Source organism: Pygocentrus nattereri, chromosome 12 (genome assembly GCF_015220715.1).
Source record: "Pygocentrus nattereri isolate fPygNat1 chromosome 12, fPygNat1.pri, whole genome shotgun sequence".
In the NCBI taxonomy this organism is placed as follows: Eukaryota; Metazoa; Chordata; class Actinopteri; order Characiformes; family Serrasalmidae; genus Pygocentrus; species Pygocentrus nattereri.
In genome coordinates this window covers 11,307,159-11,322,945 of record NC_051222.1, presented here as the reverse complement: position 1 = coordinate 11,322,945, position 15,787 = coordinate 11,307,159, and the positions used below count along the sequence as shown (strand labels likewise).

Sequence of the window (15,787 nt, the reverse complement as noted above, 5' to 3'; positions counted from 1 at the left end):
AGGGGAATATATCACCTTGCCTATCTTTTGTTCTGTAGTTTACAAGAGCTGTTTAGTTGCACTGTGTTTAGTTCTGCCGCTCTTTACTGGAGTGCTATAAATGCTTCTATGGCTTGATAGGGGTTTAATGATTATAGCACTGACAGCAGAGTCTGTAAAGGGGGGCGTATTTCATCATATGTTCAAAGCAGGGAAATCTGGCAAACCAGTAGAAAATCTGCAGTCTAACTTGACTGTACAAGTACCAAGTGCCTGAGCTAGTTTCTGTTTCATTTCTTAAATGTCATGCAGTGTAATCATATTTTAATCAGATATTAATCTCTCACAGTGTTATAATTCAGTTTTACCTTTTATGGTTTTGCATAAACAGTCCCCCAAATCTGATTGTTGTCTGCACTACTCTATAACAGATTGAACTAATGTCAACAGTGACTACCAGTTCAGACGCTGTGAATTGATGCAAATAAATGAATCAATAATAAAAAAAATTGGCAAGAAGTTAAGCAGAATAGAAAACCTCAATTTTGACCTTTACAAAGTTGTGCGTGCTTTTTAATTCTCAGAAAACAAAACGGTCAGACAAGCCAACCAAACATACAAACCAAAAAATTTGATTGGATTTGGGTGAATGGAAAACAAAAGTTCATATCTCCAAACATGTCCATAACGATATCAGAGAGGCTTCAATTCCCCAGAGAGTAGTCCACAAGTCCAACAGTGAAACTGCTAAGGCCCAATATAGCAAAAAAATTAGGTTTCACCCAGCTTCTTGACTTGATCCCAAACAACAAAATGAATCCAAGAACAATGATAAAAATTGAAGACGGGGGAAAAATGGAGAATTATATTCCGTTCAGCCTAGCATTGAGGCTCCCATCAAACTGTTTCTCCAGCCTTTGTTCTGCTTCAAGATTGCTGCCACCCCTCTCTCTTCCTTACTTGCTCCTATATCCAACTTAAAGCTCCCTGTTCCTGCCTAACCATGAGTTTAACCAAAAAAGCAAGTAATAAACATAATAAGGAAGACGTGAGACATCCCTTTTACAGTAGACAGTTTAAACAGAACATCTAATGTAGTACCTAGGCTACATGAAGGCAGCACCGCAGTATAACTTCTTGTGTGGGTACACTATATCGCCAAAAGTATTCACCCACACATCACTGAATTCAGGTGTTCCCATCACTTCCCTGGCCGCAGGTGTATAAAACCAAGCACTTAGGCTTGCAGACTGCTTCTTCAAACATTTGTGAAAGAATGGGTTGCTTTGAGGAGCTCAGTGAATTCCAGTGTGGTACTGTGATAAGATTCCAGTCGTGAAATTTCCTCACTACTAAATATTCCACAGTCAACTGTCAGTGGTATTATAACAAAGTGGAAGTGATTGGGAATGACAGCAACTCAGCCACAAAGTGGTAGGCCATGTAAAATGACAGAGCAGGGTGAGCAGCTGCATCCAAGTCTTACATCACCAAGCTAATGCAAGGCTTTGAATCCAGTGGTGTGAAGCGCCGCCACTGGAATTTTAGAGCAGTGGAGACGTGTTCTCTGGAGTGACGAGTTACACTTCTCCGTCTGGCAATCCGATGGACGAGTCTAGGTTTGCCAAGAGAACAGTACTTGTCTGACTGCAATGTACCAAGTGAAAATGTTTGGTGGAGGGGTAATGGTGTGGGGTTGTTTTCAGGAGTTGGGCTCGGCCCCTTAGCTCCAGTGAAATTAACTCTTAATGCTTCAGCAGACCAAGAGTTTTCGGACAATTTCATAACTTTGTGGGAACAGTTTGGGGATGGCTCCTTCCTGTTCCAACATGACTGTGCACCATTGCACAAAGCAAGGTCCATAAAGACATGGATGAGACAGTTTGGTGTGTAAGAACTTGACTGGCCTGCACAGAGGCCTGACCTCAACCCGATAGAACACATGACCATGTTGGGTGACTAGCTAAAGTAGCTCCAGACCAGCTTAGACCCTCATGGAAAGAAAATGGGCCGCTACATGTAGTAAATGCAGTGTGTAAAAGAAATGGGCAAACCATCTAGAATAGCATGTGTTTTGGATATCAAGCATGAAAGCTAGTTCAGTAAGTTAGCTGAAATTTGAGTAAGTTATGGATAATTTATAACTCACTAAAGCTTCAGCTCGATTACCTACTACTAGCATATTAAACAACCAAAAGATTAACCATTAATAGCTAATCCATCTTAAGTTTTAGCAAGTTACAGATCACATTTCTTTAAAACTCACAAACTTGAGCTGGATTAGCTACCAAGATCTAGATAGCATATTAAACAAACTACACCTCCCTGCTGGAAAATCCAGCTTGACCAGCTCAAGCTGGTGACCAGTTTACCAGTTCAAGCTGTGTTGTAAGACCTGGTTGATCAGATTGACCATCTACCAGTTCACTTGAACTCAGATCAACTTGTAAACATCTCTGCTCAGAACACATTTATAATTGAAGCCAGTGGGCCATAAGCACCTGTTAAGTCTGTTTTAAGAAATAAGTGAATCAGAAATGGGGGGCTGTTAATACTTAAAGAAAAACATCTATGAAATACATAGAATGAGCACAAACTCCTGAGGCCCTGAAAGCCAGTCAGCAATTCACATTCTAATTTTTCTTTCTTTTTAAGCTGGCTGAATTGGATGAAAAGATTGTTTTGCGAAATTGGAGACCCGATTATCCTTAAATTGCCTTTGTAATTCAGCTGAAATAAAGTAAATAAGAAAAGAGCAGCTTCAAGGGAAAGCAATTCAGCTGTGAAATAAGCCCAGAGCAACAGACACGGGTGTCTCAGTGGTTGCCAAATAAACAACAAAATGATGGGCGTTATCAGAATTTTTGTATCAGTAATGCTCAGTAGCAATATAATTATGGCACTCTGCAATATTGTCATCCCTTCACTGGGTAAGGCAGGACTTTGGCCTGCTCTGAGTCTGTTTAGTTCCATGAATATTTTAGCCCATCATGAAGCAAGAAGCATTAGTGCAGTACATGCCCTTATTTCGTTCTGGAGAAAAGCCAGTAGAAAATCAGGTCCTGTTGCGGGGCAGGTTTTAGTAACACGGCCAATCACACTACTTCTCCATAAGCCATTAACATGTGCTGATCTTTTAGAATAGGATGTTTACCTTTCAATGGACCTAGCATGTAGTCACTGCTGTAAATCTTGTATATCCCAAATGTCAACTTTATAGAAGATGTGAGAAGATATTATTTCATGTCATTTTGGACTTTTATTGATCCATTCATCATGAAATGTTGACAGGTTACAAAAGGCAGCTGATATTTTCACATGTAAAGACACACACATTGAAAGTTAAGACAGTGATGTCTGTGGGGGACAGTCATGGGCTGGAGGTTAGGAAACCAGCCTTGTGACCGGAAGGTCGCCAGTTTGGACCCCAGAGCCGGCAGCACATCACTGAGGTGTCCTTGAGCAAGACACCTAACCCCCAACTGCTCACCGGGCGCTGTGGATTGGGCTGCCCACCGCTCTGGGCAAGTGTGCTCACTGCCCCCTAGTGTGTGTGTGTGTGTGTGTGTGTGTGTGTGTGTTCACTAGTGAGTATGTGGTGTTTCACTTCATGGATGGGTTAAATGCAGAGGTGAAATTTCCCCTTTGTGGGACTAATAAGGGTCTCGTAATCTTAATATTTAAAGATAAGCATGAGTAAGTAAAGTATACTATATGGACAAAAGTATTGGGACACTTTTGTGTTCCCAAGACATCACACCCACAGAAACTTTTATGACATCCCATTCTAAATCCATAAGCATGAATATGGAGTTGATCCCACCTTTGCCGCTATAATCGCTTCCACTAATCTGTGAAGCTTTCTACAAGATTTTTGAGAGTGTCTGTGTGACCATTCATCCAGAAGAGTATTTGTGAGGTCAGACACTCATGCTGGACAAGAGGGCCTGGCTCGCAGTTTGTGTTCAACCTAAGTTCATTCTAAAGGTGTTTGATGGGGTTGAGGTCAGGGCTCTGTGAGGGCTAGTCAAGTTCTTCCACACCAAACTCACCCAGCCATGCTTTGATGGACCTTGCTTTGTGCACTGGGTCTTAGTCATGCTGTAATAGAAAAGTTTCTTCCCCAAACTGTTCCCAAAAAGTTGGAAGCATACAATTGCCCAGAATGTCTTGGTCTGCTGAAGCATTAAGATTTCCCTTTACTGGAACGAAGAGGCCTAGGCCAACCCCTGAAACACAACCCCATATCATTATTCCTCCTCCACCAAACTTTACAGTTGGCAAAATGCAGTCAAGGTAAGGTTCTCCTGGCATTCACCAAACCTGGACTCATCTATCAGAGAGAAATGTGATTCGTCATTCCACAGAAACTCCACTGGACTCTTTCTGACCTGATAGCTAGCCCTGTAGTCTGACCTGATATCTAGCCCTGTAGTCTTTGTTCAAATGAGCTGCTTTAGCTAAATCATTGGCATAAATGTATCTGATTGGATCAATTCTCTGGTGGGAATGTGTAACTGCATAAAACATGCAAAAGAACATTTTGTAACATCGGATGCGCTTTTTTTTTTATCCCCTTGCAAAATACCCTCTTTAGCAAATACCTCCTTGAACTCACCTGAATCATCTCATCAACTGATTATTAAGCCTTTCAGGAGTTTCCTATGTGCATGTTAGAGCAGAGAAAGCAGTAAGTTCTGCATTGTAGAGTTACTCCAGTACCAGTAATGGGAATGCAGTACCTTAAGAACTGTTCTTACAGGCATGGTTTGCATGGGAAGGTACAGCAATGTACTCACAGTATCTTAATGATTTTCATCATGTTGCAACTTCTTAACCTTTTATGAACTTTTTAAGGTCCAGTCACACTAGTCCTAGTCAGCAAATTTTCCAGAGCCAAATTACATTTATGTCAATGGAATTCCACCAAGGTTTGCTTACTTATGAATAAAGTTTTCCTGTGACTTGGTTTTTTTTTAATTTGCAGTGACTTGTGTTGACCTCTGAAGGGGCCCCTCATAGCATTGAACCTCCAAACCATATTTGAAAAGCCATTTGTGAGTCTCAAGAAAATTCACATAATTTAAATTCCATATTGTTCTGAAAGTTATTCTTAGAACATAAAAATGTTCTCCAGAGATCTCTTATCTCATATGAATCACTCATAAAAAATACTTCATGGACATACAGTACTGTGCAAGAGTCAGAGACCATTATTTGTTTAATTTGCTGTCAAAACATCCATTAAATACAAGTTATTCATTTTTCAATGGACTGACCCAGAGTCCATACCAATGCAATCAAACATCTAAGGCTGAGCTTTGGAGGTAGGAAAATTATCCCTGCCAATTTATTTGAAAAACGGAAAGCACATTTTCTGCAAAGAATATAAGATGTAATTAAGGTAAAGAGTGGCCACAGTAAATACTGAAAAATTGATATTTAAGTTTGGAAGCTTCTGTGTAATTTTCTGTTAAATCTATGTTTTCTGCTTGTTTTCCTGACACTACAAAATGGATAACTTGTGGCAAACTTGTGGCAAAAAAAACAATGGCTGTTTTGACTGGAAATGAAATGAAGAGTGGTCTCTGACTTTTGTACAATATTAGTACATTCAACAGGATAATAGAGGGAAAAAGGAGATTAATAAGAAACCTTAGAACCTTTAGTTGAAAACACAGTCTATGTGGAACTACTAAATCTGATGTGTTTCTAATACAAAATAACTTTTATTGTCTAAGAAATAAACAAGTTTTTATTGTGCTCATTGAAATTTCCATCAGACCTCAAAGCCCTTTGGGATCCACCTATTGCACTTTACAAGCAATACATTACAACAAAGCCCAGGCTTTTTGAGATTCACGTCCAGCTCAAACATTTTCAACATCCTGTTAATGTCCATGGAAAGTCAGTAGTGCTACAGTTTGCAAATTTTTCGACTCCAAAGTTACAGAGCATGAAAGTAACAACCACATCTTAGAAATGTAAAGATGAGTGCATTAGACGACACTGGTTTCCAGTTCAGAATGACCAAAGGTTTACATTGAGAAGCTACATCAACAGAAACACAAAAAAGGTTAAAATCTTTAAGGCTGTTTTAACAAAAGTCCATGATTTGAACCTTATCACACGTCTCCATGCTGTAGTCTTTCCTGAAGACCTCTTTCAGAAGTACTCTATGGTACACTGGACACGTTGGAGAGTTTGAAATAAACCCAGACTGCAGCTGTAAAGCACAGAAATTTCCTTCGTATCCATAAGAAGGTCCATAAAACCGAGGTCAGGGCCAGCGCAATATAGAAATTGAATTCTTGAATTCCAGAACTACAGATAAAAAAGCATCACAGTTATAAGGCCTGCCACCCACGGTGTGATGATGACAATTATGTCTTCACAGAAAAGTTTAGAAGAGAAATGAACCTGATTAAACTGCAAGCTCGGGTCATCCTTCATAGTCAGCCTTGTAATAGAAGCGGCAATAATGTTCCATCTCAGTCACAGATAAAGTATTATCAGGTTTCAGTGTCAAGGGGTTTACATAGATTAGAAAACGATGACATTCAGTTGAATCACCGCTGGTATGCTCTAAAGTAGTGACCATCAACCCTTCCTGGAGATCCTTCAAGGTTCATGTTCAACTGTATATGCCCAATATATATATATATATATATATATATATATATATATATATATATATATATATATATATCTTAAAACAACAGCTGAACCCTTTTTGGTGCTACACAGAACCCTTATTAAAAAAGTTCTATGAAGAACCATGTACAACACATTTTTCATCAGTCTGATGGTTGAAGAACCATCTTTTCTAAGAGTGTACCTAACAAGCTACCCACAGTCCTAAAAAGATGGTTCTGCAAGGGTTCATTAGTAAAGAAAATGGTTCACACATCAACACTCAAAGGATTTTTTGTATGATTAAAAGGTTCTTTGCATCCTAAAAGCATTCTTCAGATTGATGGAGAATGTGCTGTACATGGTTCTACATCTGTACCAAAAAGGGTTCCACTATTGTTACAAGTCAATGAACCCTTTCTTGGTATTATATAGAATGCTTTTTTGCTTAGAGTGCACTTTTTCACAAGTCTCACAGGGTTCAAATTTACTGAGAAGTTACTAAGGCTTACGTTCAACTGTGGCCCAACATATATATTGTTTGGCTGGGATCAGTCAAGATTGGCGACCATGGTTTTATCGGTATTGGTGAAAATATCTCCTGTAATGCACTGAAAATTAGTAACTTTTTGGCCTTTTTTCAGTATTTAACATCATGATAGACTGGACTGGTGATTCTTAATGCATATCACTGTCATGGTTAGTAAAATAGAAATGTAAAATGCACCTAAACCCAACCTTTAGCATGAGAATAATGTGAAATAGCTCACAACATATCAAGAGAACTATGAAAAACAGAAAGAATAACAGGTAATAAGTAGAAACCAAATGGATTTTGATTACCTCCAGCCAAATTGTTATAATGTTTATGTTATGTAAGGGGTATTCCAGCCAAAATGAAAACAGGTAAGCATTGCATCATCATGTCTACTTGTCTCTTACAGTGGTACCATAACAATCTTTAGAGTGAGCTTTTCTGATTTAACTAAGAAGAAAATCCTGCTTTCATGATGTATATCTGTGTTTATTATACTCTAAACCAGTGGCTATGCAAGCAGTCAGGTTTCTTTTATCAGGTGGGAGGGATTCCCAGTAGTTGCATGACATGCATAATGCATGCTGGGTAATGTGGTGAGAAAATGCAGATGGATGAAAACATTAAAATGAAACAAAATTGTGAATTCTGCCAAATCAGTGAAGCTGAGGGATGCAATGCTCTACAATGCACTGCAGGATGCTACATTTTAGGCTGGAAAGCCCCCTTAAGATTATTTAAGATTGTTTATTTGAGTTGAACAATGTTATGATTCAACCTCAAACACTAGAGTGTGAAATGAAAATCTAAAGTAGAAATATAGAACTATATTGGCCTATACTGGTAATGGTATATTGGTAATCAGAATATTTAGAATGGGCCTTATTCAGAATGGGCCTTATTTTCAACCCAGATTTAACAGACTGTATCGTCTAGCACTTCTTAAAAATAATAGATGGATCAGGGGTGGTGGATAAGGGTTGGAGCTAAACTCTAAAAGGTAGCAGATCTCCAGAAGCAGGATTGGTGACCACTTTTCAAAACCATTAGAAGACCTAAACACAAAAAAGTTTCATGACCTACAGCTCTATACTGCTGACTTGCACATATCAAACTTTAACTTCAGTTTACGAGGGCTCTGGCTTAATGATGGAAAAGTTCATGAAACCATTACCTTTTTGAAAAAGCTTATTATGAGATAAACAATTTAGCTATTAATGAAATTATTTAAGAATTCCAGTTTATGGGTTTAACTTAATCTTTGAGAAGTAAGGAAATACACATTTTAGCTTTTAACTACAGGAACAGTGCAAATTGGCTGAGCTATTCTTAGGTTCTAGATGTGTGTAATAAAATTTTGGGCCTATCGTTGGGCCCTGGCTTTAAGGGGTAAAAATTTTGTCATCAGTGCTCTGTGATTTTGTTACTTACAGTGGTCTTTTTCTAAAAAAGCAAAAAAGGGCTGTGACAAGCAAATGTGTAAAGCTAAAGTCTACTTCAATGCATTGATCAACAAAGGTAAGACATAAATGGTCCATACACATTTTCCATGCCAGCCGGAAACTTGCTTTGGCATAGGATATTTAGATTTAGGTTTCAAGTTTTTTGTTTGGTTATTCTTCAACTTTGTAATATCAGCTGTCTGATTTGAATTCAGTTAACTATTCTCATCCCAGCAGAAAACCCCAGCAACACCACTGTGCCTGATACACTCATGTCAGTGTAACACAGAACCAATCCGGCTACCATCTGTAACTGTCCTCAGTGGGCAAAAGTAGTGAGCGGATGCATACTTTATAGCATGGGTGAGGAACACCAACTAAACCTTGCAATTAGTGTTGAGTCAATTGTATTCAAGCAGGAATATATCCAAACTGTGCAGAAATCCAGCCCTCCAGAATTAAGCTCGCTACCACGCACTTAAACAAAAAAAGATATAGAACCAAGAACACACACACACAATCATTTCCATGCTTAAATGCTTGTTCGTGAAATAGTTCCTCAGACTGATGGAAAATTTGTTGTATATGGTTCTTTATAGAACATTTTGAAAAGGTCTCACCAAAAAGGGTTCTTCTATCATTACGCATATCTTCTATCATTACATCAAAAGCATATTGTTATGTCAAGCTTGCAACAACAGAACAGCCCCATTTGGTGCTATGTAGAACTGAAAAAAACAAGACTGAATAGTCTGAAGGACTATTTCATCATGCAAATAACCCTTTAAGCATGCAAATGGATCTTTGAGTGCTGGTCTTTCTTTGTACAAAAGAGCCCTTGAAGAAAAATCTTTTTTTAAGAATGTGTGAACAACACAGAACAAGTTGGCCCACCCACACTCTTAAAAAGACATTTGAAGGGTTGAATTTTGAAGGGTTCTTTAGTAGAGTAAGTGGTTCTATATAGAACCATGAATACTCAAAGAACCGTTTAATGAAGCAAAGTGTTCTTTGAGTGTACATTATTCTTTGAGAGAATACATTATTTTTTGAACAAGGGTTCTATATTGGACCAAAAAGGGTTTCACTATTGTTACAAGCCAAAGAACCCCTTTGGTACTATATAGAACCTTTTTTTGCTAAGACTGCACAGTCTATAAAAATTTATTTTTAATTACAACACTGTTCTGCAGGATTAAATTATTGAGAGTAGCTAATCTTATGCATAATCTGACCACCATAGGACCACCCCTGGACAAATGTTATTTATCAACAGTGATTTTTATAAGAGTGTGTCAGCCACAATGGTACAGTGGTGTCTCTAGAACCTTTAAACACTGTAAAAACTTTATTAAACACAGTCACAGTTAGAGAATACAGCTATTCTTTTCAATACATAGTCTATTTAGTCTTCAGTGATATTTATTTAATAGTTTTATAATTTATCATGCCTGTAAGTTTCTAGAGTATTTTGCTGCATTTGACTGGGAAGTGGGAAGGTATGTCATTTTTGACCTACGCGTGTTCAAAAAAACACACACAAAAAAAAGAGCATTGTTAGCAACAAGCTAGCCAGCTAACATGAGTGATCTGAGTGACAAGTCAAATTCAAGGTGTATTTCCCTTCTCAAAAGAGCAAACTTAATGGCCGCTCTTTTAGATTTAAGCAACTAACATGACTGTATATTAGTTGTTTTAAATAAATTTGTTATTACATGTTGAATTGTGCCATCATCTGAACTCGGAGTTGAGAACACCATGTATGGTGTGCTTTTTTGTAGCTGAAGTTACAAAAATGATCAAATTCCTAAGTACACGCTTTAGTCAAACGAAGTTTTAATGTCATACTAACAAGCTAGCAGGCTAACTAACAGATCCTCACCAATACAACAGCTGAAATGATGTAAACATGCTGCGGCATTTTCCATCACCAAACTAGAGCCAGTGGAAACAAATCAAATCTAGTCCATAAACAAAGACACCACCGCCATGACAGAAGTGCCTAATGACAGTTGCCTCTTTGTAGTGAGCATTTCTTCAGAATTTACAGCCCATTTCCAGCAGTAGAGTCTAAATGGCCTATCAGCATTGCTGTCTGCGAGAAAAGATTTCTCAGGTCGAGAATCGCCAGGGTCAGCAGTTTAGAGCTGGCTCAATAGCCGAAGCGTAGGAGACGCATTTCTGTAAAACTTGTCATTATACAGAGCTGATCTTGCATTAACTTGGTCTGGAGGTCATGGTGGTTCAGAGCATTAGCAAGGAAGAGGTGGCTTGACATGATACTGGCACTTTCTTCTCCGTTACTCATAAAAATGAATCATAAAAACAAACATTTAACAACGGGGTAAGTCAAAGACACAAAAAACGATGTGGTTACTGAGAAAGCTAGAATAATCTTTATACATTCATTCTCCTATGTATGATCTGTGTACACTGAGGTTATGTGTGTTCATATGTGTGTCTGAGAGTGTGTGTGTGTGTGTTTGTTTCTGTTTGTGTAAAGTCAGCTTCCCCTGCGGCACTACTTGAAATTTTGAAATGACTTTTGAAACTTGACAGTGGGAAGAAATCCAACAATGTGCATGTGTCTTTGTTTCTGTATGTGTGGGTTTTTGTGTAATTGAACAGTGCAGATTTAATCCTTAAGGACTTGAGACATTCATTGCAGGTTTGAACATAAACTTTACAAAAAAAAAGAGCGAAGAAAGCGTCAACTGAAGCTGTTTCCCAAAAGTCACTGTTTTAAAAGCCAACACAGATGTTTCTGTGGCAAATGTAGAACTTTTCTCTACTCAGGTCTCCTTTGAAGAGTTGGAAAGCTCTGCAGTGGTCCTTTTGAACAGTCTTTAAAGGTGGGAAATAAAGTATTTAGAAAGTAGCACAGTTTGTTTTTGAAATCTTATATTGTGGCAAACAGTGTTCGGCAGACGATTTGAAGTTCTTTGCTCCAAGTGCACAACAGTCAATATACTGTCACAGGACACGGCCATGCGATAACCAAAGATTAATTATAGAATCAATAAGAATAAATTGATCTTAATAATAATAATAATACTTAGAAGGAACAATGAGGATCATGGCAAGAATAATAATGATGATAGTAGTAATAATAATTAATACAATAATAGTCTATTGTTACTTTTCCATATATAAAAAGTGTTCGGATTTGAGGTTAATATTGTTAAAAGTTATCTAGAATCATTTGGCACATACACTCACTGCAAGATCTACCGTATCTTATTTCATTGTCAAATAGTAAAAATAGCTAGTTTAATGAAGTCAGAATTATAATCTAAGCTATACCTCTAAAAATGAGTGATTTTTTTTATTTAATTGTCAAGACTGGCTTCATTTGGTCCATAAAGCAAAGTGTAGCTGATGTAACCACACTTGAATATACTATAAAATGGGTGATCATAATTTCTGTTGCGCAGACACACCCTTCCAGTAGTCAAGGATGTCATGTAGGTCCTCATCTTTGGCAAATTGTACTTTTCTCCTTAGCGCATGACCTGCAGCCATGTACTCCTCCTCATCCCTGTGGCGTTTGCGATGCAGTTTGAATCGTTCCCATAGGCTAAGGGATGGCCGGCAGCTGTACTCTGGGCTGGAGTAACCACTGAGGTTGTGGTACTGGGGTGAAAGCTGTGAATAGGACAGTTCACGTGGCCGTGAGCGGGTTAGTGGCTCCAAGATGGACGACTTCCTGCTTCCTGAAACATCCAAAGATTCCTCTATATGGTGGGGGCCAGGGTACGAATGCCTGTGCTCACTGTAGTGTCGTATCCTCTCTGCTTCTGCCCGAAGTATTGCTGCAGCAGGAGTGACTGTCAGGATTCCTGATTCATCCAAAGAAGACTTCTCGATGTACTTGGACTCTGATCGGTAAGCACCTTCAGAGCGAAAAGATCGAGGGCTGCGCATGGAGCCACTTGAAGATGTGCTGGCACGCTTCGGTTGAGCTTCCATACTATGGTGCCTCTGTAAGGGGTGGTGGTAACCTCCTTTATACATTGGAGACAGAAGACCAGTCTTGCCTGGTGGGTGCTCAGAAATAAGAACCAGCTGAGGCTCAGCTGTGGACACAGCTCCAGACTTCACGGCCTGGAAGGACACTGACTCCGATTTGAGTGCATCAATGCAGTTGTTGATAATCTGATTCACTTTATCGACTTCTTTTGCAATTGTTGATATCTCGGCAACTGATCCCTGGCTGTTATCAGATGGGGGAACATTGCATTCCATTCGATCGGATTGCTCCGACCTTACTTCCATGTAATTTCCTTTTGTTGTTTTTGGTGTGTCCGATATCTCCTGTACCTTATACTGGTCTGTTTCACTGGCAGCCGGGAGATACAGCATTCTCTGAACTGAGTCACCAGTGGACATCATTTGTTTCTGTGACAGCTGTGAGATAGTCCCACCTTCCAGCTCAGCCCCGTATTTCATCTCAATCAAATTCCGTTTCATCTTCTCAAGCTTCTTCATCTTTGCCTCATCTTGCTGCTTCCGTTTTCTCAGGCAGTGATACACCACGCCCAATACTATGACCATTCCAAAGAAGCAGCCCAGTATGGTCATGATATAATGAGTAGCAGTAGCATCATTTGGCACACGCTCTCGCATTGTCCTTGGGCTGGTGGAGATGGTCAGGCAGGTATGGTTAAATCTCAAAGAGTTGCGTATAGATGCAACACAATATGTGTAGTCTGTGTGGGATTTAAGGTTCAGCAACTCTATGTCCTCCCTTTGGCTTCTGAGGTTCTGAATGTCTGTGAAGAAGCTGTTGTTGTAAAGGACAAGAATGTACATTTTGCGGAAAGGATTTGGGATGTGGACTGTGATAACTGCACTTGTGTGTGTCATTTCTTTGAGCTTTATAGTTGGCCGGGCGTCTGGGTCGAAATATGTTGGGCTGATGCTGATGAATTCATCTGGAGTTGTTCCTGAAGGGCAGTCATCCAATCCGCAAGGACTCAAATCCGGCAGGATTGTGGGAGTGCCCCCATCTGAAGATCCCAGTAGGTACGGAGTCACATTTTCATCTGTGCAGACAGTAGAGAGAGCATGGAAAGCATTCCGAAATGTTGGCATCCTGGGGTTCTGGCTTAAGAGGCTGTACCCAGAAAAGCCAGCTGGTGTATCGCATACCATCCTCTCACTTGTTCTATTGGGGAATGCCGCTAACCAGCGCAAGAATCCCAGTAGCTCGCAGGAGCAACCGAATGGGTTTGAGTAGAGCTCGCATGTCGTTAGTTTTGTTAGACCTCGGAATGTACTTCCATCCAACTGCTGAATCCTGTTCATAGAGAGGTCAATGTTCTCAATGGCTGGACACTCCCAGAAGGCATTAGGTGAGACAGTCTCAATCAGGTTAGCCTGAAGGTACAGGTACTGTAGCCGTCCTAAGCCTCTCAGCATACCCTCAGTCAAGTTCCGTAGCTTGTTGAAACCAATCTGCAGCACCTGCAGATTAAACTGAGCAGAAAACGCCCCATCCTCTATATAGGAGATTTCATTCTTAGTCAAGTTCAGGTATGTGAGATTGCTGAAGCGGCTTAGAGCAGAAAAATGGATGCTCCGAATCTTGTTTTCATTGAGTCGCAGGTCGACGATAGTGCTGTTAATATGTAATGGTATGGCTTCGTATGGTGGCTGATTCTGGCTGCAGATGGCCAGCCATACAAAACCCTTCTCTCCTTCAATCAGCCAACAATCAGCCTGAGCAACGGGCACCCATGAAATTGAAAAAAATGCAACAGCCATAGCCCACCAGAGTAAGGCACTGGTCACCATACCTCCTCCCTTGCCACTCGACCAAACGGAATGGGATTTCTGTGCTTCATTCATGGCTCACCTAGGTGGTAGCTCAGGTACAGAGGGTAAGAACAAGGCTTTTACTGGTGTTGAATATAATGTGGAATTTACAGAGAGGCGTTCATTTGTCAAGCCTGTCGCAGATGGAATGTCCACTTGCGAACACTATGTCTGATTGGTGCTTTTCAGGGACGACTTAATTTGGTGGAAGCTGGAAGTGAATGTTGGGCTGGACGTTTACACTTCGGGATTTGTTTATGTGCAGCTTCTGTTGAGATTGAATGTCCCAGCTACTCCATGCAGTGCCCCATAAAGAGCTGGTGGTGAGTTTTCTGATCATTAGCATCATTCCTGACCTTTTGGACCCTGAAAAGAAAGAGTGAAATAATTAAAGAATGAAAAAGAATTATGAGACATAATAAATAAGCATTATTTAATAAACATTATGAAAATGAGACCTTCATGTATGTAATTTTTCAGGCAAGTGACCATTAAGTACAACTTATTTCTTTTTAAAATTGTTTAAAAAAAGCAGTGATAATATTTTGAGAATAAAGTTGCAGAATTACGACATTAAAGTGGGATATTACCAGGAAAAGTCTCAATATTGGCCAAAGGGTTTGCAAAAGGAAGGTAGCACCTCCTTGTGTTAAAATGAGGGATGCTGAGGAGTTATTCAAGTTATACTTTCGTTTCATCAATAAAGAAATACTCCCTGTCTCTCCTGCACATCAGCAAAAGATTTGCATTAGTATAAGAAATGGTTGAAACAGCTGAGCAAGAAACTGTTTATTTAGAAGAAAGAACCAAATGGACTTGGAGGAAATTCACCATGTTTACATGCAGCTAATAATCCATTAAGAATCCAACTAATAATCCAGCTCATTTGGAATAGAATACGCCCATGTAAACACCTCAATCAAGGTGGGTAATCCTGTAAATAATCCGTTAAATCGAAGAATAATATCTGTGTAAATGCCTGAATCCGATTACATTACCAGTTGGAAAGTTTAAGTCAGTTCTGTGCATGTTCTTCATGTCATAGCGAAAGTTTATACCGTTCAACATGGTGGGAGCAGAAACTGGTCTGCAGAGGAGATGGACTTTCTGCTCTGAGCTTTAAAAGACGGTGGTGGGACGGACGTCCAGCTTATGTGTCTCAGAACACGGCATCTTGGCCTCTCAGCCTTCTCTAATAAGGACATGTGAAGGATGTTTTTTCTGAGTCTGACATAATTTTAAAGCAAGTAAAAACAATCACACCACCTGGAAACTCATCTCCCTCTGACTGGACCTCATGTGATGTTCACTGTCATAGTGACATCTACTCTAAGTGGTTCTCCTTGCATGCGTGCCATTTTGGATTACTTGTGAGTATGTA

General features: G+C 39.6%; 1 protein-coding gene across 2 annotated transcripts in view; it reads right to left on the bottom strand.

The window, feature by feature from the left end:
• Positions 1-6,704: 6,704 nt before the first annotated feature.
• The window catches only part of elfn1b (extracellular leucine-rich repeat and fibronectin type III domain containing 1b), a 140,977-nt gene continuing 131,894 nt past the window's right edge, over positions 6,705-15,787 (bottom strand). For both annotated transcript variants that reach the window (XM_017717406.2, XM_037543522.1), the window contains one exon: positions 6,705-14,772. In XM_017717406.2, coding sequence (XP_017572895.1) covers positions 12,004-14,439 — 2,436 coding nt within the window. In that variant the 5' untranslated portion in view covers positions 14,440-14,772 and the 3' untranslated portion in view covers positions 6,705-12,003. The remainder of the gene's footprint in view (positions 14,773-15,787) is intronic.